We start from the raw sequence: 25,376 nt of genomic DNA, 5'->3' as shown, positions 1-25,376 counted from the left end.
TGAACAGAGCTGGTGAATTAACATGATTAAATCAGCATTAACCGTTCACATCTAACTGAACACTGAATGAAATGACATGATTTCTGGCAGATAAAAAGTGGGCCTTGATCCATCCTACAAAAGGGGCAGGTGAGAGTCAGTTTGAACAATCTCAGGTACCTCACCATGACCAGAGCGTTACGTCCTTTCACATCTTTCTTTTAAAAGTGATATTGTACAAAAATAACATGCATCATTTTGCTGAAACATTTTGCTACTTTTTCCTGCGTATTAAAAACCACCACCTTCATAGTTAACTGACATACATGTTTGCGTAAGCAATGTCCTTACTTTTGCGAATTTGTTAGAATTCATACTAATTTCTGAAATCTTCATTTCGGTTTCACAGCTAAGAGACAACTTTGGAAAAAAGATGGATATTCACGTTTTTCTATAATATATCAACATACATGTATAAATGTGCTATGAATTAAATAAACAATAGTCAGAGAGGAGTGTGTGATCATTATGTTAGTCACTGCCAAATCACTGCTTTTTAACCCACCCTTGAACACTAACACACAAGCACAGAGATTGACTTGAGAGGACACAATGATCCTCAAAAGGGTTTTAAAATGCTCTAATAAATTCAGTTGAAGAGGAAAAGTCAGATTTAATTAACATTAGAAATGCTCATGTACACAATTGTTTCACAGGTCCCGAAAAATAAAGTAGTAAGACCTAAATGAAAAGAGACAAATCGTTGTTTCTCTGATCAAAAGTGGTCAGCACTGCCTGAACTGCAAGCGATGAGAGAATCCTCTGAACCCAATAATCATGCCACAACGAGCAGACAGAAGGCGTGTGCAGAGAGTGTCAAGCTTTCAACTAGAAAGGGCACAAGGGCTGATGCCACCAATAGCCAAAGCTCTGCACCAATGCTTTCGACACGGTTTTGCAACCAGTTGGCATTATGATAGGCACATCTGTTGGACTTGGTATTGCTTGGACAGATTCAGGACAGAGGGGGGGAACTGGGGTAAAAAGATAGGAGTGGGTGGACAATTACAAAACAAGAATGAGATGCCCTCGTTCATTGAGAAGCTTGTAGAGAGGACCCACTCAGGAGGAGCTTAGATTCAGTACCAGAACAGAACATCAATACCTCAACCTGCCTGCAATGACTCAAAAGTGTGTAGCCCCTGCCCCTTCTACCCCTGCCACAAACACAAGAGGGAAAACAGGACATGGATAAGTAACAAGGTGAGAAACAATCAGAAAAGGCAACACTGCTGGCTCTTTCAGGTCTTTTCTCTCCTTTTTCACTCTCTCTTCATTTGGGGGGTGGGGGGTTACATTGTTGATGTCGTAATTACAAAATGCAAGTTAGCAGTCCAGCTAATCACCTCTCCTCCCAGTTCCTTCTGTTCCCACCTTTTCTCTCTACATCCCTGTCTCTTTCCGCTACTCCTGGTTGGGCCTAGAACTCGGCAAACTCCTTGCCACATTTCTCTGTGAAGGAGACTCGGATTTCCTCTTCCTCATAGTCGTCAAAGTTGCTGGTGTCACCGGGGCCTTTGCACTTGGGAATAAACGGTGCCTCCACCTGAAAACACAACACAGAGAATACTCAGATTCTTGCTACTGTAGCTCTCACAGTATCATTCCTCCTCAGTTGCTGACATATAATGTCTGACAGTCACTGGTCATTCACTGGTTATGGACATGTTATTAGTCAAGTGGAGAACATTCCAGCTCTGTGTAAGACTATGTGAGTAATGCATGTGTAACATGTCTCCAAACAAGACCAAGCCAAATGACATCAGCTCTGAATCACACCCCTTAAGACATCCTGCCTTCTCCCAACCCCCCCAATCTCTCCCTGTCTCAACCAAACCTGCCTCTCTCCGGTGGCTATACAGTGAACAATAGAAGGGCCATGGAAGCAGGCCTTCTCACCTTCCTCTGGTAAATGGCGATCCAGTCAGTGGTGGCGAACCACTTATGGCCCTTGATGTCGTTGACTCCGTTCCGCAGGTTGCCGAAGCGCTTGGTCAGGTCCACCTGGAGCAGGTTCCTCAGCAGGTCCTTCAGGTCCGAGCTGAAGTGGGAGGGAAAGCGCACCTGGGGACAGAGACACGTCAGGGTTGTGTTCAGTAGAAAACTTTCAGAAACAAAGTAAAAGAGGGAGGAACTATCTAAAAATGTCCCTTTCAGAAACGCTAATTTTCCCTAATAAACATGACTCAGGGACAGAAGATCAGAGATTGCCCATAGACTCTGACAGGGCCTGTTTAGTCTTTCCCCCCTAATGTTTAAGGTTAAGATTGGGGGTAGATAAGATTATCCTAGATAGATAAGATGATCCTAGATCTGACATAAAAAAAGTCACAACCGAGCTGATGGAAACAGGAAATGTCGGTATAATTTTATAAATGCCGACAGACAATTTGTTCGTTCAACATGGTGGGATCTTTGTGTCTCTAAAATTAATTATGTGAGAAATGGCGGTGGAAACGCCTTTATGCGCAAATATTGATATAATGACCATCATACCGAAGTAAACTTGGAATCACGCGATAATATGTTGTGGTCATCCCACTACGACTCCGGAATGCATGCAGTTAATAAAGATTACAGATTAAATAAGTTATGAACGTCACAGGGTGGTGAAAGTTCAAGTGATGAGCTTGATGTACCTTTCCAATAAATATCGAGGGTCTTATTCTGGTGACATGATGATCGGTGCTTGGCTGCTGTTTGACCCCCAAAATAATATCTCTCTTATCCATAATAATCTCATAATGTAGGTAGCCTCCCTGCACTGTATCTGCCAGCTGTTGGCTAGAGCGCACGTGCCAAGACCAGAGCGGGCACATTTGCTATATAACGCAACAGTTTTTGTGACAAAACCATCAGTATAATTGAAAATGCGATGTAAACCCATTTAACTTGTATTTTTCATTCAGTGCATGGGAATTGACCTCAAATAGTTATTATGTGCACCATGTCATCACGCACAGCCTTTTACACTGTGTGCACAATTATTACGCAAGTTGAATGTTTGAGGATTAATTGTATTATTGATCAACTACAGTGCTCTCGGTCAATCCAAAATGTTAATAAACCTAAAACCTGAATATTTAAGAAAGTAAAAGTGAGGTTTTGGCTTTCTTTGGAGAATATCTGTGTGTGCACAGTTATTGGGCAACTATTAGTGTGCAGAATTATTATGCAACTAAATGAAAAACGAAAAGTTCCCCATCTCACTTATTTTCATCTGTTAAAGTGAGAATAATAAACAAACAACTCAAAATGTACTAAAACATTTGACATTTCCAAAAAAAAGTATATACATCTGTGACCAATATGGCCACCCCTTCTTTTCAATAACAGTCATAAGCCTTCCATCCATGGAGTCTGTCAGTTTCTTGATCTGTTGACGATCAACTTTTTGTGCAGCAGCAACCACAGCCTCCCAGACACTGGTCAGAGAGGTGTACTGTTTTCCTTCACCGTAAATCGACCGTTTAAGAAGGGACCACAAGTTCTCAATAGGGTTTAGGTCAGGTGAGGAAGGGGGCCATGTCATTATTCTTTCATCTTTACAGCCTTTACTGGCTAGCCACGCAGTGGAGTACTTCGATGCATGCGATGGAGCATTGTCCTGCATAAAAATCATGGTCTTCTTGAAAGATGCAGACTTTTTCCTGTACCACTGCTTGAAGAAAGTGTCTTCTAAAAACTGGCAGTAGGTTTGGGAGTTGAGTTTGAGTCCATCTTCAACCAGAAAAGGTCAAACTAGCTCATCTTTAATAATACCACCCCATACCAGTACCCCACCTCCACCTTGCTGGCGTCTGAGTCGAAGTGGAGCTCCGTGCCCGTTACTGATCCAGCCACGGGCCCATCCATCTGGTCAGTCAAGAGTCACTCTCATCTCATCAGTCCATAAAACCTTTGAAAAATCAGTCTTCAGATATTTCAGGGCCCAGTCTTGACGTTTCAACTTATGCGTCTTGTTCAGTGGTGGTCGGGTTTCAGCCTTCCTTACCATGGCCATGTCTCTGAGCACTGAACACCTTGTACTTCTGGGCACTCCAGGTAGGTTGCAGTTCTGGAATATGACAGTACTGGAGGATAAATGGGTTCCTGGTAGCTTCACGTTGGATTCTTCTCAAATCTTTGGCAGTTAATTTGCGTATTTTTTTCTCAACACGGTTCTTGCGACCCTGTTGACTATTTGCAACAAAACGTTTGATGGTTCTGTGATCACGCCCCAATATCTTAGCAATTTCAAGAGTGCTGCATCCCTCTGAAATACTTTTTAAAATTTTTGACTTTTCAGAGTCAGTTAAATCTCTTTTTTGGACCATTTTGCCTGAGAAAAAGAAGCTACCTAATAATTATGCACACCTTGATATAGTGTTGATCTCCTTAGGCCACACCCTCCCTCATTACACAAATACACATAACCTGATATGCTTAAATCCAATAAGCATTCCAGTTTATACAGCTTGGAGTTGGGAAATATGCATAATGATGATGATATGGTCAAAATACTGACTTGCCTAATAAGATGGAAACATCTGGTGGGAAAATGCGCATATTGTTTTGTGCAGATTTGAGAATATTCCACAGTTGCAAATTGGATGGAAACCTAGCTACAGACAGCTAATTAGTTTGGAGGTAAATTACAATGATAACTGCATTATCTGACTGGTACTGAAAGCAGATTTTAAAGGAAGAGCGTAATCTGGGTTTCTGTCTGATGTACTCTGTACTCACCTTCCCTGATACAATCTTCTCATAGATCTGAATGGGCTGGTCAGCGAAGAAGGGAGGATAGCCAGCAGCCATCTCATAAATCAGCACGCCCAGAGCCCACCAGTCCACTGCCTTATTATAACCCTGAGAGAGCGAGAGAGAGCGAGAGAGAGCGGGGGGTAGAGAAAAAAAAAAGAGTGTTAGATTCACAGGGAAAGAGGCAGAACTAAGCACAAATAGAAAGAAAGGGAATGTGTCATACATAGGCTCTTCTCTAGTCAGCAGTTGTAATCATGGTCCGAGTTGTTTATGAATGGCTGTAGTGACATGATCTTTGCTGTGTCGTGGTAATGACCCCTATGTTGTGGTAAAAACCCCAGTGTTGTTATGGATATGAGGTGTGACGGCAGGCCGGGGGTTTGGTGGTGACCACTCACTTTGCTAAGGATGATTTCGGGGGCCAGGTATTCCGGAGTGCCACACAGCGTCCAGGTCCGGCCCTTCACTCGCTTTGCAAAACCAAAATCTGTTACCTGGGAGGAACACAGAGGTGTCTCAGCAACGACAATCAATAGTTCAGTTCTGACATTAGCTTAAAGTTATACTTCCAGGATTTTGGCAATGAGGCCCTTTATCTACTTCCCCGGAGTCAGATGAACTTCTGGATACCATTTTTATGTTTCTGTGTCCAGTATGAAGGAAGTTAAGAGGTAGTTTTGCGAGCCAATGCTAACTAGCGTTAGCATAATCACTGGAAGTCTATGGTATCGGCTAGCATGCTATCCCTTTAACACTAGAACCGCCAGTCCACAGAGTAGAACATAATATTCTATGAGCACCCGCTAGAGAACGTTATCGGGCGTCCCCTTTAGCATATGCATCAGATGCATATCAACCTGCAAGGTGCAGCAAACATAAGACCCAACACTTGATAAATAGTGCATAAACTATTATAGAGGATTAATTGCATGTAGAAATATTTGTGGAAATGTATCAATTAAAAACAGTTATTTGTTTAGATAGTAGAATTATACAAAACATATTCTTGACTCTAAGTCCTAGAAAAAAACGTAGCATATAGCCTATTTTTGTTTCCCTTACAATAAAAAGATTACAGTGTAATCCATTTGATCTACTTTATTTGTAGATTTGATTAGTAATAGTTATAGTAATTAATGAAGGCCAGTTACAGCTTCTTTTGACAAAGTAGAAACTAAAAAGATAATATAACCAGCCAGGTGCACACGTGAAATTATTTGCTGTATTCCTAAACAAAAGCACCAGTGCATGAACAAGATATAAAAACAGTCATTTGTTGATTGTATCGACACTGTATTGCTCCCTTATACGCGTGCCTTTACACATGAATCAATCTCGTCTTCAGGTCCACAGTCGGCACACAGCATCTGGGCTTTGTGTGAGCAAGCCCCACATACAAAATCGGTTGCACTGAACAGTTTTCATGGGCCTTGTTTCATGTGCACCTGCCACAGGTGTCGCATAATCTCTCTGAAGCGGTTGCGTGGCATGGTCTCTCGGAAAAAGTCCACCCCATACCAATCACACCAAAATGACTCCACACCCATGCTCTTTCTGCCGTATGCCCCGCGGACATACAAGATTGCAATAAATGCTTTGAGTTCATCCATAGACATCCCACGTACTCTTTCCTTTTCAGTGCGCATGAGCAACAGTATAATCTCTGATGTGCTGCAACATCTGCATGTCACAAACTCGTCACTCTTTTCTAACCAAGCCGTGCCATCCCTCACAGACTCCTGTCTCACGTGGCAGTTGTGATCACCGTCACAGTTGACTCTGTTCTGGTTTTTCTGTGGCGAGGCTCAGGCATCAGAGGCAGAGGCTCAAAGTCAACATCAGAATCAGATGAAGACTTCCTCAGCAATGTCGATTTCAAGCTCAATATCTGATCCTCCATCTGATTTCAACATATCAATTCTGCAGCATTTGCAATGCTGTCAGTGCGTCCATTCGTTTGGTTTGGCTTGCCATTGTGAACTACACACATTGTATGTTGTACTCAGTGTCTGATTTGACTCTGAGGGGAAATTACATACAATTTCCATTTTAAAAAATTGACCTCCCACAATTCTTCATCATTACACTATTGTTCTAAATTCAATCACCCTCCTCATCATTCAGTTCATTGAAGTCACATGCACCATTACCAGTTTCTATCACCCATTCATCCATTGACGACAGAATACCATATTTTAATTCAAATGGTATTATATGTTACTAGTTTTTGCTTAGTAGTCAGACCAATGCTGCCGCGCGAATGGTCTGTGCTGAATGCATGGACAGCATGGATATTCTTGGAAAAAAGTTACATTTGGAAATAGAGCTGCACCTCTTGAACTTTGAGTTGTTTGACAAAGGTAAGTGTCATACAAACAGCAGAATATGCCCTTTCTGATACTATATAGAAATCAAAATGTTTTACCTTCATGTGACTGAAGGAGGATTTGTTAGTGATGCTCCTTTTCCTGCATCTCATCAGATTGTCAATGTAATCTTGTCTATAGGCTAACCCTTATCATGTGTGAACAGACTCATCATTACAATATTGTATTTCTAAATTAAAATCAACCTCTTCACCCTCTTATCATTCAGTTAGGCCTCATTTAAATTCAATTGTCAAGTAAGGTGCACAATTATCTCCCATTCATCCATTTGTCATTCATTCAGTGAGGAGAGAGGGACACATTAGCGCCTGGCTGGGTACCAACGTCCTACAGCACATTGTCTTGGTCGGGTTAAGTCAGGAATAGGTGTTCAAAAAACTAGTAAAAAGGCTCTAAATACTTTTCTGTTTGTGATTTCAAAAATCTGACAAATGAGTAGTGTAAAATACAAACATTTAGGAAAAGTCAGGGAAGGAGCAGGATATCGCTTTTTTGGGGGGGGCTGATTTTTTATTTACAAAATCAAACGTCAGTGGCCATTGGCGGTTCTAGTGTTATGAGCATTTTCAAAATCAGGGCATGTATAATGCATTTCATGTGTAGTATGTACAGTACACCCATGCTTGTTCTCCATTAGTTCTACAGTACCTGTATAGCTAGCTAGCCATTTGACTATGCGTGTTCTCACCTGTATGTATCCCTGGTTGTCAATGAGCAGGTTCTCAGGCTTCAGATCTCGGTAGATGAGGTCCAGTGAGTGAAGGTATTCAAAGGTCAGAACAATCTGGGCGGCGTAGAAGCGGGCGTGGGGCTCACTGCAGGCAGAGAAAGAGAAGGAGCGAGAGGTCAGAGGGTCATGTGGACAGCACAATATATTTACTAGGAGGCTGTTGTGGAGTTATGGTCTATGGAAAATAGGGAGGGTTAACTACTGTAGCCATTTGGTTATATTTCAACAGTGGGAGACAGGTAAACAGACTCACCTGAACCTGCCAATTCTCCTTAAATGTGAGAACATCTCACCACCAGGGACATACTCCATCACCATATACAGGTTAGTGTTGTCCTACAGAGAGCAAAATATTTGAGAAATTTGAGTTGATGTGAACCTCACCTTCTTCATGGCACAAACGTGTATGTGCACACACACACACACACACACACACACACACACACACACACACACACACACACCAGGGTTTCCGTTATGAAAATGTGGCGCCGGACATTTGACCGGCAGCATTTTATTTTACCGGATATTTGAGAAATGTACCGGACCCATTTGCATTGGGTGCGTAACCCGATTAGGGTGTCCTCCCACGGTGCTCAGAATGACAGAAATCACATTTAGATTATGGTAATTCATCTTAACAGAACATGCAAGTCGAGGATGCAATGACGTGTGTCCTTACTGTGCACATTGAAGATGTTAGAATAACTGTCCACATTTACTTTTTCTCAGCCAAGAAGACGAGTAACGAATAGCAAAATCACTAGCCTACGCATAGGCGGAGCGTGAGTTTCAAGTTTGGGGAAGCAAATTTTCACCATAAAAATACACCTTTATAATAAAACATTCCATGCATCATGGCATTTGCAGACTTATGTAAGATAGCCTACTATTCGTAATGTGATGAGTAGATTGGATAGTCTTGGATAATTTAGGATAATAATATAACTCAAATCACTGTTCGCAAAAAAGACTGTTCAATGCATGGCTGTGCGCGTATAGCGTAGAGGCCTGGGCTATAGGCTATATCAGATAAGTTTCTTCTTTATTTGCATAGGAAAAACACATTTCCTGCAATTCTACTACACTTTATATGACTGGAGACATTAGCAGAATCTTTTTTAATACGACAAATGACAGGGTAGCCTACTCTGCTGCCATTGACAAATTTCAATAAAAACGACATTGTCCCTATAGCCTAGTAGGCCTACGAGTAGGGGAGACAAATAGAATATAAGGTCCATCTAAACTGGAGGAGGAAAGTGGCGCTGACCCAACAATGTTAAAGAGTGAATATACGCAGTGCGCATTCACCGGGGATATGGCCGATGCTTTCAGCTGTTGCCAATAAGATAGGCTTACTGTTGTTCGCTCAATTAAGTTGAATTTTGATGACTAAAAGACAGATGAGTCTTTTCATTGTCTTCTCTCTACAGCAATAGCCATTTGCTATCCAAACTGTTTCCCACAATTTAATTTAGAAATATTGCGATAAGCCAAGATGGGCCTCTACTTTTCACTGACAGTGGCAACCAAAATTGCGCACGCTGCCTTTCCTTCCGACTGTAGGCAATGCGATTTAAAACAATCCACAGGGGAAGCTAATGATCCTCTGTGGCCAAATCATGCTTCAGTAGCACATTTTGAATGATTTTATTTATTTATTTCTGTATAGACAAGAGTAGCCTAAATCAGGCTATATAATGTTGGCAATTTAATTCAATTTACTTAAGGAAAGGTTCCCCTAGCCTTATGGACGTGCCGCATATGAACCTACAGTACCAGTCAGTACCAGGGTTTTTCTTTATTTTTACTATATTCTACATTGTAGAACAATAGTGAAGACATCAAAACTATGAATTAACACATATGGAATCATGTAGTAACCAAAAAAAGTGTTAAACAAATCAAAATATATTTTAGATTCTTCAAAGTAGCCACCCTTTGCCTTGATGACAGCTTTGCACACACTTGGCATTCTCTCAACCAGCTTCATGAGGTAGTCACCTGGAATGCATTTCAATTAACAGGTGTGCCTTCTTAAAAGTTAATTTGTGGATTTGTGAATTTCTTTCCTTCTTAATGCGTTTGAGCCAATCAGTTGTGTTGTGACAAGGTAGGGGGGTATACAGAAGATAGCCCTATTTGGTAAAAGACCAAGTCCATATTATGGCAAGAACAGCTCAAATAAGCAAAGAGAAATGACAGTCCATCATTACTTTAAGACATGAAGGTCAGTCAATCCGGAAAATTTCAAGAACTTTGAAAGTTCCTTCAAGTGCAGTTGCAAAAACCATCAAGCGCTATGATGAAACAGGCTCTCATGAGGACTGCCACAGGAAAGGAAGACCTCTGCTGCAGAGGATAAGTTCATTAGAGTTAACTGCACCTCAGATTGAAGCCCAAATAAATACTTCAGAGTTCAAGTAACAGACACATCCCAACATCAACTGCTCAGAGGAGACTGCGTGAATCAGGCCTTCATGGTTGAATTGCTGCAAAGAAACCACTACTAAAGGACACCAATAATAAGAAGAGACTCGCTTGGGCCAAGAAACACGAGCAATGGACATTAGACCGGTGGAAATCTGTCCTTTGGTATGATGAGTCCAAATTTGACATTTTTGGTTCCAACCGCCGTGTCTTTGTGAGACGCAGAGTAGGTGAACGGATGATCTCCGCATGTGTGGTTCCCACCGTGAAGCATGGAGGAGGTGGTGTGATGGTGCTTTGCTGGTGACACTGTCGGTAATTTATTTAGAATTCAAGGCACACTTAACCAGCATGGCTACCACAGCATTTTGCAGCGATACGCCATCCCATCTGGTTTGCGCTTAGTGGGACTATCATTTGTTTTTCAACAGGACAATGACCCAAAACACACCTCCAGGCTGTGTAAGGGCTATTTGACCAAGAAGGAGAGTGATTGAGTGCTGCATCAGATGACCTGGCCTCCACAATCACCCAACCTCAACCCAATTGAGATGGTTTGGGATGAGTTGGACCGCAGAGTGAAGGAAAAGCAGCCAACGAGTGCTCAGCATATTTGGGAACTCCTTCAAGACAGTTGGAAAAGCATTACTCATGAAGCTGGTTGAGAGAATGCCAAGAGTGTGCAAAGCTGTCATCAAGGCAAAGGGTGGCTACTTTGAAGAATCTAAAATATATTTTGATTTGTTTAAGACTTTTTTGGTTACTACATGATTCCATATGTGTTATTTCATAGTTTTGATGTGTTCACTATTATTCTACAATGTAGAAACTAGTAAAAATAAAGAAAAACCCTGGAATGAGTAGGTGTGTCCAAACTTTTGACTGGTAGTGTATGTCAATCTACTATTCCCCATAGCAGAAAAGTTGACCCTATTCCAAACAGACTCTGGGACAGTTGTGGGATGATAGATCCTAAATTCATCCAACCAGTAGGCCTAGGCTACATTAAACAACGCTAAAAAGAAATTAACCTGATGCAACAGATCAGAATGTTTAGCTTAAAATGTTGATAAACTAATAACATTATTAGCGCAGCAATGCACCAAGGCAGTAGGCGACGTGCAAATGTGCATTTGGCTACCGGACAATGAAAAAATAAGTTGAAAACCAATAGAACATGAGAGAAATATGCTACTGGTTTCAATGGCATATGGAAGTCTTTATAAAATAATTGCCTCCACGGATATGGTCGGATGTTGCCTAGGCTACTTTGAAGCAAGGTAAAACATGCCTCATAATATGTAGTAAAACGTTCAGGTTGCAAATAATTAAGTAGCTATATGTTTTCAAAATGCATACTGCATCCAGCTTTTTGCAAAGTGGTGTGATGCGCTGATGAAGCCTGCCTTCCGTTGCCTATGCATTTGAATGGGAAGCACGCTTCAAATTACCAGTTGAGAAATAACATTCGCTATTTTTAATCTTGGCCCAAAAACAATTTTTAACACATGATTGCATTTAGAATTATTGCGCAATGATTGGGCTTATAAAAAGCGCTGTCTGACAGATTTTCCGCTCAAAGGTTCTGTATCTGTGATAAGATACATAACAAATATACACACGTGCCAATTTAATTCCACAAAATTATGCAAACTAAACCATTGACCAATCATTCTTATCGGTCTAATGTATTTACATCAACTGGTATTTCCATCATTGAATAGGCTAAAAAGCATTATTTCAAAGTTTTGATTTTGGCAGGTGTCAATTTTATTTTTAGCCTTTAAAAAAAACGTTTACGGCCAAAAGCTGGCTATTACCGGCTAACGGAAACCCTGACGCACACACACACACACCCACACACACACACACACACGAACGCATGCACACACACACGTCCAGCAGTACCTTGAAAGAGTGCTCCAACCGCACCAGGAAGGGAAAGCTGACGGCCTGCAGGATGCGTTTCTCATTCAGTGTGTGTTCTATCTGCTTCAGCTTCACAACCTGAGGGGGAACAAACCAGGACACTCTTTGTTAAGCAAGGAGAGCCCCCTAAATCTCGGACTAATCGGCCAAGAGACAGTAACAGCACCAGGGTTCAATTCCATTTCACATAAATCAATGCATGAGATTAATACAAATTCGTATTCATTAACATAAAAAAGCCATATACATGCATTGTAAGAGGACTTGGAGTCAGTTCACTAACTGAATTTGAATGAAATCAACCCCAACTCTGAAAACCAATGCACAACTGACTCCCCAGGCCACATTACTGTACCTTCTGTTTGTCAAGTATCTTCATGGCAAAATGCTGGCCTGACTCTTTGTGCTTGACCAGCATGACTCGACCAAATGAGCCCGTGCCCAGGGTCTTCAGGCGGTCAAAGCCATCCAGGGCTGCAGTGTTCTGGAGAGGAGAACATGTCAGTTAGAACAGGGAAACAAGCACACAAACCAGCCAGAGTCAGGCTGAGTAGTAACACTGGACTGCAACAGTCTATCTATCCATCAAACTTCACACTGTCCGGTCAAAAAAAACATCAAAAGCAGCATATGATACGGATTCTGTGACATTCAAAAAGTGCAATGCATCACAGCAACTGTTGTTAGTCCTGCCTGTGCACACATATTGCAGCAAAAGTATGAGTCATATTTTTACATTACTACAATAGCAAATTAAACTTGTGTTATGCTAAAATAAAAAAGGGGGGAAAGTGTTATGCTAAATGCTGCACATAATCAGTAAATTCTATTGTGTATGCCTCAAAGCTAAGAAAATGAAAAGTTCCAACAAGTGTGAGTCTTGTTAGATCCAGCAGAGGGCACACATTCCTTCTCTCACCCAGGTCTGACTGACACTGGGCTGGGCTTGTATGCTGGGGCTTTCTGAGCATGTGCAGGAGGCATGTCATTCATTCCCACACCTCCCTCTTTCCTGACTCACCTGTGCTGGATTCTCCCATTTCTTGAGGAAATCTTCTTTGGCTTTGGCAAGAAACTCCTTCACTGTAAACAGAGCAAACGGATGTTTTAGCACCTAACCTACTTCATGAAACAGATTCAATCAGACACATTTTGATGAGAATGAGGATGATGTTGTGCATGTGTTTAGAAAAAAAGTGTCATCTTTATAACCACTGACCAGCGCTATAATATAAAGACTTCTCTTTAAGGCTGAATTGTGATATTTTGGAGATGAACATGAGCGTGTGTTGGAATGGGTCTTCTGTGGCACAACCGAGCTCATGTTATCTAATACTTCCTCCTCCAGCCATGTCAGAACGGGAGCAGAGAGCCAATCAATACAGGCAGTCTGTGTGAATGTATCTCTAGTAAGAGATTTTATCCACTCCAAAGTGACTTATCATAACCTTTATACAGTCGCACACTCTCACATGCACGCACACAGACACAGCATCACATGCAGAAGTGCAGCACATCTCTCCATCTTATCTTTATTGGGCTGATCCCTATGTGCTCTGTGGGAACATGTAGATACCAGCCCTTCCTCATTTCTCCCTGCTCATATCTATCTGTGCCTCAACACTGAGGACACTGGCGGGCTGCTACCAATATGAAAGTACCAGTACCACTCAACACCGGGGACTCTGGCTGGCTTGGCTGCTACTAGTATGAAAGTACCAGTACCACTCAACACTGGGGACTCTAGCTGGCTTGGCTGCTACTAGTAGGAAGTACCAGTACCACTCAACACTGGGGACTCCAGCTGGCTTGGCTGCTACTAGTAAGGAAGTACCAGTACCACTCAACACTGGGGACTCTGGCTGACTGGCTACTACTAGTAAGGAAGTACCAGTACCACTCAACACTGGGGACTCTGGCTGACTGGCTACTACTAGTAAGGAAGTACCAGTACCACTCAACACTGGGGACTCCGGCTGACTGGCTACTACTAGTAAGGAAGTACCAGTACCACTCAACACTGGGGACTCTGGCTGACTGGCTACTACTAGTAAGGAAGTACCAGTACCACTCAACACTGGGGACTCCGGCTGACTGGCTACTACTAGTAAGGAAGTACCAGTACCACTCAACACTGGGGACTCTGGCTGACTGGCTACTACTAGTAAGGAAGTACCAGTACCACTCAACACTGGGGACTCCGGCTGACTGGCTACTACTAGTAAGGAAGTACCAGTACCACTCAACACTGGGGACTCCGGCTGACTGGCTACTACTAGTAAGGAAGTACCAGTACCACTCAACACTGGGGACTCCGGCTGACTGGCTACTACTAGTAAGGAAGTACCAGTACCACTCAACACTGGGGACTCCGGCTGACTGGCTACTACTAGTAAGGAAGTACCAGTACCACTCAACACTGGGGACTCTGGCTGACTGGCTACTACTAGTAAGGAAGTACCAGTACCACTCAACACTGGGGTCTCTGGCTGACTGGCTACTACTAGTAAGGAAGTACCAGTACCACTCAACACTGGGGACTCCGGCTGGCTGGCTACTACTAGTAAGGAAGTACCAGTACCACTCAACACTGGGGACTCCGGCTGACTGGCTACTACTAGTAAGGAAGTACTACTATAGGAGACAGAGGGCTGAGGACAGGGGGGAGGAGGAGGAGAATAAGTACACTACAGTAAATCGATGGGTTTGTCAGAGGAAAGATGAACATTTAAATCTGTCACCCTCGCTCTTAAACCAGTATGCAATTATCTTTAAATTAAAAGATTAAACAGATCTTGAAAATCTTCTGTGTCAATGTATGGCTCATACATGCATAGCCTAATACACCATATGTAATCTTCTCCTGGAAGAGAAAGCCACACAATCCTTACATTCAATAAAAAAATTTGTTCAGGTGAGTTGCGTGCTCGTCCCTTTCATAGTAAAAGCACATACAAACTCGTAACATATCGTACGAATTGGAATTCATAACATATCATAGGAAATAGATGACGTTGTATACAATTGTTGGGGAACCGTTTTGGCTCGTGAGCACTACCTTCAAGACTATTGGCTGAAATGATTCAAAACCTCTGTAGCACCACTTTAACAGTCAAAACCTCTGTAGCACCACTTTAACAGTCAAAACCTCTGTAGCACCACTTTAACAGTCAAAACCTCAAAGCCACACAAACCTTTGTGATCAGCACCAATATCTCCTCAGTGGTTCTGCTTTTCTCCACTCACAGTGGGGCTATAAACAAAAAACACACCTCTAGCAGCTCTATAGCAGTTCTCTCCTCTCTGGAGAACACCAACTCCAACAGAAGAGGAAGGCCAGAGAGCGGCACTGACCAAAGTTCATATAAACATGACTACAACCATGTTGCTCCCATGCCAGAGTCATTGAGAAGAAAACCAGACTAGCCTCCTGGGAGAGTACATTTCCCAGTCAGTGTGTTCCTCCATTCCCAGCTAAGTAAACCCCAACAGAGTCTCCCATAGAAGACACCCCTTCCATACTGTAGGCCTACAGCCAGAACTAAGGAGTGAAGTTCTGTCTAGCTATCAAACAGCTCAACAGTTAAACCAACAATGGCCCAAGTGGAATCGACTTGATCTAGCGAAGCCTTTGTTTTTGTTAGATTTGCGAGGCTTGGCTGCCATGACTACCGTGTGATGGGTGGAAGGTGATTCCTGGTCCTTCTCCACTGCCACCCTCCCTTACCGTCAGGGATGACTATGGGCATCTCTGGTGCTGCAGCCGCTGCCTCTGCAGCCCCGGAGCCGGAGGTGGACCCAGACTCCCTCTTCCTGCTACCATGCCTCCTGGAGCTCTTCCTGTGGCTGTCTGAGCCTGACATCAGCCCTGTCGCTACTACGTCGCTACCTGCCTCTTCTTCCTCGTTCCTCCTCACAGTGGTTGGCTCATCTCCCCTTCTCCTGTCATGTTCTCCTCCAGAAATCCACAGACCACCTCAAACTTCCTTGGTTTCTTCTCTCACCTTCTATATTCACTTTTCAGTTTCCCCTGTCTGTCTCTACTGTGTCCTGGCTGGGCACAGAGCAGAGCTCACTCAGCAGCCAGAGCCCCTGGTAGTCCAGAGCCAAACGAACAAAGCCCACAGCGCTGTGCTCTCATTACAACAACAACTCACATAGATCAATTGGACCTGTACTCTGTTTGTATCTATATTTATTCTGCACACAGTTCTACCTCCTGCTCCCAATCCTGTAAACACACACACACACACACTGATCAACAGCAGGTGCCTGGTCACCAGGGGGAGGGGCATCACCACAGCCAGGGGTTATAGTTATGAAGCCCAGAGAGGAACTCCTATGGAAAAAAAAAAAAATTATGACTCATGACAGTCCTCTGCTCTGTCAAACCAGGAGATCATCCTGAATTCCTGGTACCATCAATATTACTCTCATCAACACAACCCATCAGTAGACCAATAGTTTTTCCAGCTCAGATCATGTGGTCAGGAAAACCTCCTGGACCCATGTAAGTACCCATGTGAGATGCCACAGCGGGGCAGTGTGAAACTATTTGGGATGTTTTCCAAAGAGGATATTTTCTAAAGAAAAACCACAGCAGTAACAAAAGCACATTCCCTCTAGTGCCCAATGCAACATGCCCCAGTGTCCAGGATCGATGTCCCGATCAATCCCATCTCTCCCCTGGGCTTGGCTGGGACCCTGTGACGCAGGCACTGGGGGTTAGGTTGGGGCGCGCTGACCGAGATTTCGCTCTGGAGCCCGCCAAACCACATCAGACCTAATTTATAGAGCACACAGCCCACAGGCAACGCATTAGAGACAGAGGACGAGGACGAGTGGAGCTGCACATACAGAGACGGGGGGGATACAGAAAGCCACACTGGTGTTGAGTGAGTGATACAGATAGGGGGGGGGGGGGGGGGTTAGAGGAAGTGAAAGAGGATGCAGAGACATCTGTTGGGTGTGAGAGAGTACAGAGGAAATAACTGATAAGTCCACATCCCAGCCACTTCACAGACCTCAGTCCTTACAATCCTCGTGGTTTGCTTCTCTGGCCACTGTACTGGTGGTGTCAGGTGCTTAGGTTTAGTCAGCACTTGGAGTTACGAGAGGTGAGAGTGACTGGGCATTCTGACAAGAGTATCTGAGCATGCCCAGAAGAACAAAGCCCCTTTAAAAAAGGGAGTCAAGAAGTGCTGTGCGATACAAATACCAACCTGGCCCTGTTATGCAAGCCAGTGTAGACCACTCCGCCAAGCCCCAACCACACAGATATTTATAGCCACAGTGAAAGCTCCACCTTGACAGTGTCGCATCACAGGGCCAAATGCATATCATTTCATATAGAGATGGACTGACTACTGAGCAGTACACACACACAGAGGGCCTGTAGACAACGATGGAATGACATGTTCAGATATGCAAACACACATTGAAGGAAGCTAGGGTGAGTCAGACATCTTGTCCCCGAGACAGACACGTGGCCCGGAGCCCATATAAAAGGGAACCCTGCTGGACAGAGACACACCGACAGGGTTTCCCGGGAGACAGACAAACAGCTTCCCTGGAACTTGGTGTGACGCAGCCGACACCAGGCAACACAGCAAACACGAGGTGCTGATTCAAAAGAGCTTTGTGTGTGTGTGTGTGTGTGTGTGTGGGCCACACAACATCAGTCCAAACAACAAACAACAAACCTAGCCAAAACCAAAGCTAATCAAATGGAGTCTACTTTCGTAAAACCCGGACCAAAGCATAGTCATCCTGCACAGCACACACAGCTATGTCTTACTATACTTGGACTTTTTGGGGACCAACAATTGATTCCCATTAAAAATCATATTTTTCCCTAACCCTAATTCTAACCCCAACATAGCCTTTTTACAAGCGAGGACCGGCACAATGTCCTCACTTCTCCAAATGTTAGTTGATTTAGCATTTGTGAGAGCTTTTGGTATTCACAAGTATAGTAAAACAAGTACACGTACACACACACACCACCAAATCCACAAGAGAACTGGAAAACAGTGTGATTGTGTGTCCAACACACCCAGTCACCCCCCCCCCCCCCCCCCCCGCTAGTCACTCCCACTGGCCCAACCAATCACTCCCCTCACTCCCTGAGTGACCGTGGGAACAGGCTCTGCCCCCCTGCGCCAGTCCAGTCAATCATTAACTCACTCCAGCAGTAGGCCTCTGGCTCCTCCTGTGGCTGGAAGTGTCTGCCCTCCCCACTGCTGGTGTCTCCCAGACAGGGCCCAGCACGCTGGAACAGCCTCCCCGCCAGCCTGTGCAGCACCGACATGGCACAGGGCTGGAGGTGGGGACCGGCCTAGGACGTGTAGCAACTAGCGAGGAAGAAGTGTCCTTCAGAGAGAAGCCCTAAACTTCGGGACGAGGGGAGGTCCACCGACCCTTGGAGGATTCTGGATAGTAGGTGGGATATCTGCAGTCCCTGTAGTGCTGACGAGACTTGAAGCTGTCCTGCCCTAGCTTGTTATGTTATGTAGGTAGAGACGAAGCCAGACACCGTGCAGCAGTGAGCCCAGAGGCTCCTCCACTTCCTGCCTGAGCTCATACACTGTCCACACTGCTCCTTCCTGTGGGCCCTGGCTCAGCTCTCCACGGCAACGCCTCCGCTATGTCCGTCTGTACCAGGGAAGAGATGGCAGGCAGGGCGACAGGGTCCCTGTCCACCTGAGCCAGACATTAACCCTCACCGTCCTCCATAGTCTCGTCGCTCAGAGCGGGCTGCATGTTGTCCTTTCCCTCTGGCTGTCTAGTTGAAAAAAGCTGCTGTGCTGTGGCGGGCGTAAGTGTCTGGACCCCCGGTCAGCACCTGTCTCTGGGGATCAGGGCGGGCCCACAGAGAGGCCATCCAGGTTGATAAGGATGTCAAGCGTGGCATGTGGACAAACCTCTGACGGCCCTGGGACCTCCTCTGCCCCCGCCCAGGGGTCGGCTCTTAACACTGTGCAGCTCTCCGCTAATTCCTTCATTAATACTACATAAACACCATTTAAAAACAATGAGAGGCGGTTGAGCTGTGATCTCTGGACGACCTCATTTCAGTGGGACACAGACCCATAGACACAGGGGTTAACGCTACCAGGCTGGTCCACTCTTCACACGTATGCTCTACCATCAACAAGCAGCTGAGGCTCATTTCACAGATACTTGTTCAAACCAAGCGCACGCTAATGTCACAGCTAGTGTTATGGATGCATAGCCTACACAACACTGGGTTTTTACACAAACCTTCTCCGGGACTGCCACTCCTCTACTTGTACACAGAAAAAGCATGTCATGGAGTTTGGATGGGATGCTGCATTGCATTCACACTCCTTCGAAAAGCTCTATTGGGGAAAGGTGGTTCATTTCCATGGCAGAACTGAATGTTTCAGTTACAGAGGGTTAAAAGACCATGATATATCAATGAGGGAGAGACAGTCACTACTTACAGAGAAGCAGAGAGATAGTGGAACAGAGGAGACCCTGGCCAGAGAGGAAAAGGGAAGCAGAGGGGAAACAAATTGATGGCACTGACTAAAAGAAGCTGCGCAGAGCAACTTGAGAGGGAGTCGCGACCCAGAGATGGGCAGGAGGGCACACACACAGAGAGTGCTCTTGTTCTAAATGCTGTTCATCACATGATGTTCAAGAGACTCCTCAGCGTCACGGTTCAGCCGGGAGAGGATCACACCACCCGCATCATATGACCCCTCCCCTGTGCCTTCAGGAGCCCACCCTCCCTGGCCAAAGTCCCCCACCACACCCTCCGCTCTCCTTCAGTCAAGTACAGTGTGGGATTCAAGGCTGATGACCACTACTTTGTGTTTACATTGGGGTTCCCTCGAGTACCATCCATTATATAAACAAACAGTCAAACATCCGGCAAAGTTTGGCTTCTGAAAGTTGTATAGCCTGGGGCAGGGATAAACACTGAAATCACAAAAAGAGGACCATAACAAGGACTATTCTGTCCCCTATTCCAAACAAGGCTGACCATTTATCCTGAAGACCTGCATCCAAAGGACATCTGCAATGTGTATAAGTCCTATACATAGCTATTTACACTGAAAGTAGAGGATCTTCCCTCTGCTACCGGACACGTGTGCCTCTGTAGTGGCACCATAACCTGAGTGGCACCGATTGGCCTAGATCAGGGCAACCGGCGCCCCTTGGCCGCCCCTTGGATCAATCTCCCCCTAACAATTTTTTTATAATATAGAATACATGCTTCGTAAACAACCGGTGTAGCTGCTTCCCAGCCGAAACAGTTGGGAAGAGTTTGTGCATATATTATGAAGACATTGTGATGTTTTTATTCTCTTTGAACTTCGGATAGTTTTGGGGGGGGCTGTTCGGGCACACAATTTTTTCTGGAGGCAAGCCGAAGTTCGGAGCCGAAGTCTACGCTCCTTCGTCGTGATTGGTAAACAGGGATTCTTCAATAAAGTATTTGTTGTCATTCAACGAGAGACGACTCATTTTCATGCACATTTTTTTATTAAGAAATACTGCACCAAACATCTTAGCTAGATGTCAAATTGCGCGACTAAGATCTTCTTGGCAAAAACAGAATTTATGACAGAATTCTTGAGTTGTCTTAGATTAATAAAATGTTGAGGAAGTGTATACTGGCTACGGCATCACAAAAAGGACAAACGGTACTATTGCCACTTTTTATCATTTTTCAAGCGAAGGTCTTTTATGGGAGTATGCGAGCACACTCGTTCAGTTAGATGAGTTCGGCTAGGCACCAGCTGAACAGAAGCATGCCGACGCCTTAACAGTGAAACGCTTACTTACGGGCCCCTCCCAACAATGGCGAAAAAATTATAACGAGGAATAAGGATAACTTGGCTATATACACAGGGTACCAGTACCGAGTCGATGTGCAGGGGTACAAGGTAATTGAGGTAGATATATACAGATATAGGTAGGGGTAAAGTGACTAGGCAACAGGATATATAATAAACAATAGCAGCAGCATATGTGATGAGTCAAAAGAGTTAGTGCAAAGACGGTCAATGTAGATAGTCCGGGTAGCTATTTGGTTAACTATTTAGTAGTCTTATGGCTTGGGGGTAGAAGCTTTTCAGGGTCCTGTTGGTTCCAGACTTTGTGCATCGGTACTGCTTGCCGTGCAGTAGCAGAGAGAACAGTCTGACTTGGGTGGCTGAAGTCTGACTATTTTCATGGACTTCCTCTGACACCACCTGGTATAGAGGTCCTTGATGGCAGAGAGCTCGCCCCAGTGATGTACTGGGCCGTATGCACTACCCACTGTAGCGCCTTGCGGTCGGATGCCAAGCAGTTGACATACCAAGCAGTGATTCAGCCAGTCAAGATGCTCTCAATGGTGCAGCTGTAGAACTTTTTGAAGATCTGAGGGGGAAGAGGCGTTGTTGTGCCTTCTTCACAACTGTGTTGGTGTGTGTGGACCATGTTAATTCCTTAGTGATGTGGACACCGAGGAACTTTAAGCGCTCGACCCGCTCTACTACAGCCCTGTCGATGTGGATGGGGGCGTGCTCGGCCCTCAGTTTCCTGTAGTCCACAATCAGCGCCTTGTCTTACTGACGTTGAGGGAGAGGTTGTTGTCCTGGCACCACACTGCCAGGCCACTGACCTCCTCTCTATAGGTGGTCTCATCATCGTCGGCGATCAGGCCTACCACCATTGTCTCATCAGCAAACTTAATGAAGGTGTTGGAGTCGTGTGCGGCCACGCAGTCGTAGGTGAACATGGAGTACAGGAGGGGACTAAGCACGCACCCCTGAGGGGACTAAGCACGCACCCTCAACACGCACCCCGTGTTGAGGGTCTGCTAGGCGGATGTGTTGTTGCCTAACCTCACCATCTGGGGGCGGTCTGTCAGGAAGTCCAGGATCCAGTTGACGAGGGAGGTGTTTAGTCCCAGGGTCCTGAGCTTAGTGATGAGCTTGGAGGGCACTACGGTGTTCAACCCTGAGCTGTAGTCAATGAACAGCATTCTCACATAGGTGTTCCTCTTGTCCAGGTGGGAAAGGGCAGTGTGGAGTGCAATAGAGATTGCGTTATCTGTGGATCTGTTGGGGCGGTATGCAAATTGGAGTGGGTACAGGGTGTCTGGGATGATGGTGTTGCTGTGAGCCAAGCCATTCAAAGCATTTCATGGCTACAGATGTGAGTGCTACGGAGCGATAGTCATTTAGACAGATTACCTTGGCATTCTTGGGCACAGAAACTATGGTGGTCTGCTTGAAACATTGGTATTACAGACTGGGTCAGGGAGAGGTTGACAATGTCAGTGAAGACACCCGCCAGCTGGTCAGCGCATGCTCGGAGTACGCATCCTGGTAAACCGTCAATGTTAACCTGTTTAAAAAATGTCCTAGTCACATCGGCTACGTAGAGCGAGATCACACAGTCGCCCGGAACTGCTGGTGCTCTCCTGCATGGTTCAATGTTGCTTGCCTCGAAGCAAGCATAGAAGGCATTTAGCTGGTCTGGTAGGCTTGTGTCACTGGACAGCTTGCGGCTGAGTTACCCTTAGTAATCCGTGATAGTTTGCAAGCCCTGCCACATCCGACAAGCATCAGAGCCAGTGTAGTAGGATTTGATCTTAGTACTGTATTGACGCTTTGCCTGTTTGATGGCTTGTCAGAGGTCAAAGCGGGATCTATTATTTATTTTTGTACCCCTTTTTCTCCCCAATTTCGTGATTACGATCTTGTCTCATCACAGCAACTCCCAAACGGGCTCGGGAGAGGCGAAGGTCGAGTCATGCGTCCTCCGAAACATGAACCGCCAAACCACGCTTCTTAACACCCGCTCGCTTAACCCGGAGGAAACACTGTTCAACTGACGACCGAGGTCAGCCTGCAGGCGCCCTGCCCGCCACAAGGAGTCGCTAGAGAGCGATGAGCCAAGTAAAGTCCCCCCGGCCAAACCCTCGCATAACCCAGACGACGCTGGGCCAATTGTGCGCCACCCTATGGGACTCCAGTCACGGCCGGTAATGACACAGCCTGTGATCGAACCCCAGGCTGTAGTGACGCGATGCAGTGCCTTAGACCGCTGCGCCACTCACGAGGCCCCAAAGCAGGATTTCTTACAGGCGTCCGGATTAGTGTCCCGTTCCTTGAAAGCGGCAGCTTTAGCCTTTAGCTCAATAGTAGAATACCCAAGGTGCAATTTCGAAATTTGGTTGTGCATCAGCAGTTTCCCTTGTTATGTCAGTCACTGACAATCACGCAATTAGACCATGTCAGCTAAAAAAATTTAGGTTGGTAAGTTAGCTGGCCGCAAGACTATCTAAACTTGTAGTAATCATGGTTGAATTACCGACCTGGGTGGCCCCATTGGTTTTATTAGTCACTCTGTCATCTTTAAAAACTGAAAACATTTCTCTATGCCCCATGGCAAAATATGTAGAACTCCAGGAAATTAACTCTAAAACTTGCATTTAGCTTAGGGCCCCCAAAAGGCAGCCTTTGGAGCCTAGGCCTCTGACTGCATCTGTGGGTATGGATGTGGTTACGCAGACCCGCGAGCCACTGCGGCCCCAAATGAGGAGTTCAGATTTGTTGTGGCCCCCACCCCCATCAAAGTTGCCCATCCCTTTCCTAGATAAAGATGCAGTACTACCAAACATACAGGTGAAAGAGGAACAGTGCAGTAGTCAATTGAGTTGGAGTGTTGAGTTCCACATCAAACTCAATATTGACAGTCCTGCAGAGAACTATCAACTGTTGTACATAACCCCCAGATATGACAGGTGGAAGCCTAGGCCTAGCATTTGTTGTGAAAATAGGGTGTACTAGGTAGATATGTGTAGTGGTAATTGGCTGACATGGGCGTGTCAAGTTGCCATTCTGGTTTTGGGGGGTTTCCTGGCTACAACCAGACTAACCTTTTGGAAATTCAAGGTAAAGGCTTGAATTTACCTTGAATTCAAGGTAAATTACTTAACCTCTGTCAATAATCATAGCTATATAATCATATATAAGCGCACAATCTTATCAACAAGAGGCCAAAGTGAAGAGGGGCGCGTACAATTTACCATGCAAGCGTACAAGGCTGGAGATTGGAAATAATACGGAAATGTAATGACTAGGCTACAAGAGGATATTGAATGCATATTGGATCTTAATTTCATCCATCGCGTGTAGCAATGTAATGTGTTTCTGCAATGCAGACATGTAACAAACCTTAGTTGTTACTGTTAGTTGTCAAGCAGTTAGTACAACTAACAGTTACTAGTAGGAAGCAAAGTAAACTCACCACTTTCCATCTCGTTGCCCTTCTTGGCGGTGGGCGCGTTGCCCATGATTGCAGGCCGATAGGGACCCCTTGGATCTGGGTTACTTTTGAGTTTTCTTCACGATCCGAGTTCTGTATTTGAGGAAGCTGGCTACTAGCTGGCTGCTATCATAGCTAACTAGCCAACAGTGAGGTGTCAATTGTACTCCGCCACTACTTTTTCTTTATCCGGGGATGGGGGGTAAACTAGCTAACTGTACAGGCTAGCTAGATGGCCAGCCAGTGGCTAGCCAACGACCTAGCTAGCTAGCCGGTTTTCCCTCTATTTCGGTAGCGAATGTTGCTCAGCTCTCCCTGGTCCAATCCAGAATGTCGAACCGGTTCTGCGCACCTGTCAGGCTGGCTAGCTAGCAAGCTAGCTATCGTCGCCTTCCTACTAGCTAGCTAGCTATCACTTGCAGACCCCACTAAAGGCCCTTGACTTTCCAATGTATTCCGACACAAAAACCTTATATTTCGACTTTCCCAAGTAATTATTATTGCAAATCGATAGCAGCCCCTTCCTTTCCTTGATCTCAGGTCCGATGATTTATCAGGTTTCAGAACCGATCAGCTGTGGCTTACTTGCCAAAATCAACAGTCCCCTCCATTAATCCTCAGACTACAGTGAGACGAACTCTTGGTTCAGAGATCCACTCCCTGAATATACCTCATTGGCCAATACTTATGTGACAGACAGTACGAGACAACTGTTGATTGGATATGCATCAGTAAATCCAATCGTTGTGATGTTGTGATTTGTCTATTGGTATCTGTCAAATGGTCTTTTTATCCCGCCTTCTCAGACCAGCTAATAA

At 45.0% G+C, this 25,376-nt stretch overlaps 1 protein-coding gene across 2 annotated transcripts; it reads right to left on the bottom strand.

The window, feature by feature from the left end:
* Positions 1 to 634: 634 nt before the first annotated feature.
* Positions 635 to 25,187, bottom strand: LOC311104454 (cAMP-dependent protein kinase catalytic subunit alpha-like). 2 transcript variants are annotated; one of them, XM_084146294.1, is made up of 10 exons: positions 24,541 to 25,187; positions 13,286 to 13,347; positions 12,620 to 12,748; positions 12,244 to 12,342; positions 8,156 to 8,238; positions 7,861 to 7,987; positions 5,184 to 5,279; positions 4,768 to 4,890; positions 1,939 to 2,103; positions 635 to 1,585 (listed from the first exon to the last, which is right to left on the bottom strand). In XM_084146294.1, exons 1-10 carry the CDS (start codon positions 24,584 to 24,586, stop codon positions 1,460 to 1,462), a joined length of 1,056 nt encoding a protein of 351 aa, XP_084002420.1. In that variant the 5' UTR covers positions 24,587 to 25,187; the 3' UTR covers positions 635 to 1,459. The 2 variants fall into 2 exon arrangements, with proteins under 2 accessions (XP_084002420.1, XP_084002419.1); XM_084146293.1 differs by lacking the exon at positions 24,541 to 25,187 and adding an exon at positions 15,992 to 16,214 and having other exon boundaries at positions 638 to 1,585.
* Positions 25,188 to 25,376: the final 189 nt, after the last annotated feature.

Source organism: Coregonus lavaretus, assembly GCF_964263955.1.
Source record: "Coregonus lavaretus genome assembly, chromosome: 28".
NCBI classification, from domain to species: Eukaryota; Metazoa; Chordata; class Actinopteri; order Salmoniformes; family Salmonidae; genus Coregonus; species Coregonus lavaretus.
This window is presented reverse-complemented; position numbering and strand designations above follow the sequence as displayed.

What these genes read in the sequence shown, in the direction of transcription:
- LOC311104454 (XM_084146293.1), bottom strand. Translation starts at nt 16,127, where the DNA reads ATGTCAGGCTCAGACAGCCACAGGAAGAGCTCCAGGAGGCATGGTAGC. An exon ending in AGAAGATTGTATCAGGGAAG is followed by an intron (nt 2,104 to 4,767) that starts GTGAGTACAGAG and finishes CTCTGTCCCCAG; the next exon opens with GTGCGCTTTCCCTCCCACTT. An exon ending in TCGCCATTTACCAGAGGAAG is followed by an intron (nt 1,586 to 1,938) that starts GTGAGAAGGCCT and finishes TTGTGTTTTCAG; the next exon opens with GTGGAGGCACCGTTTATTCC.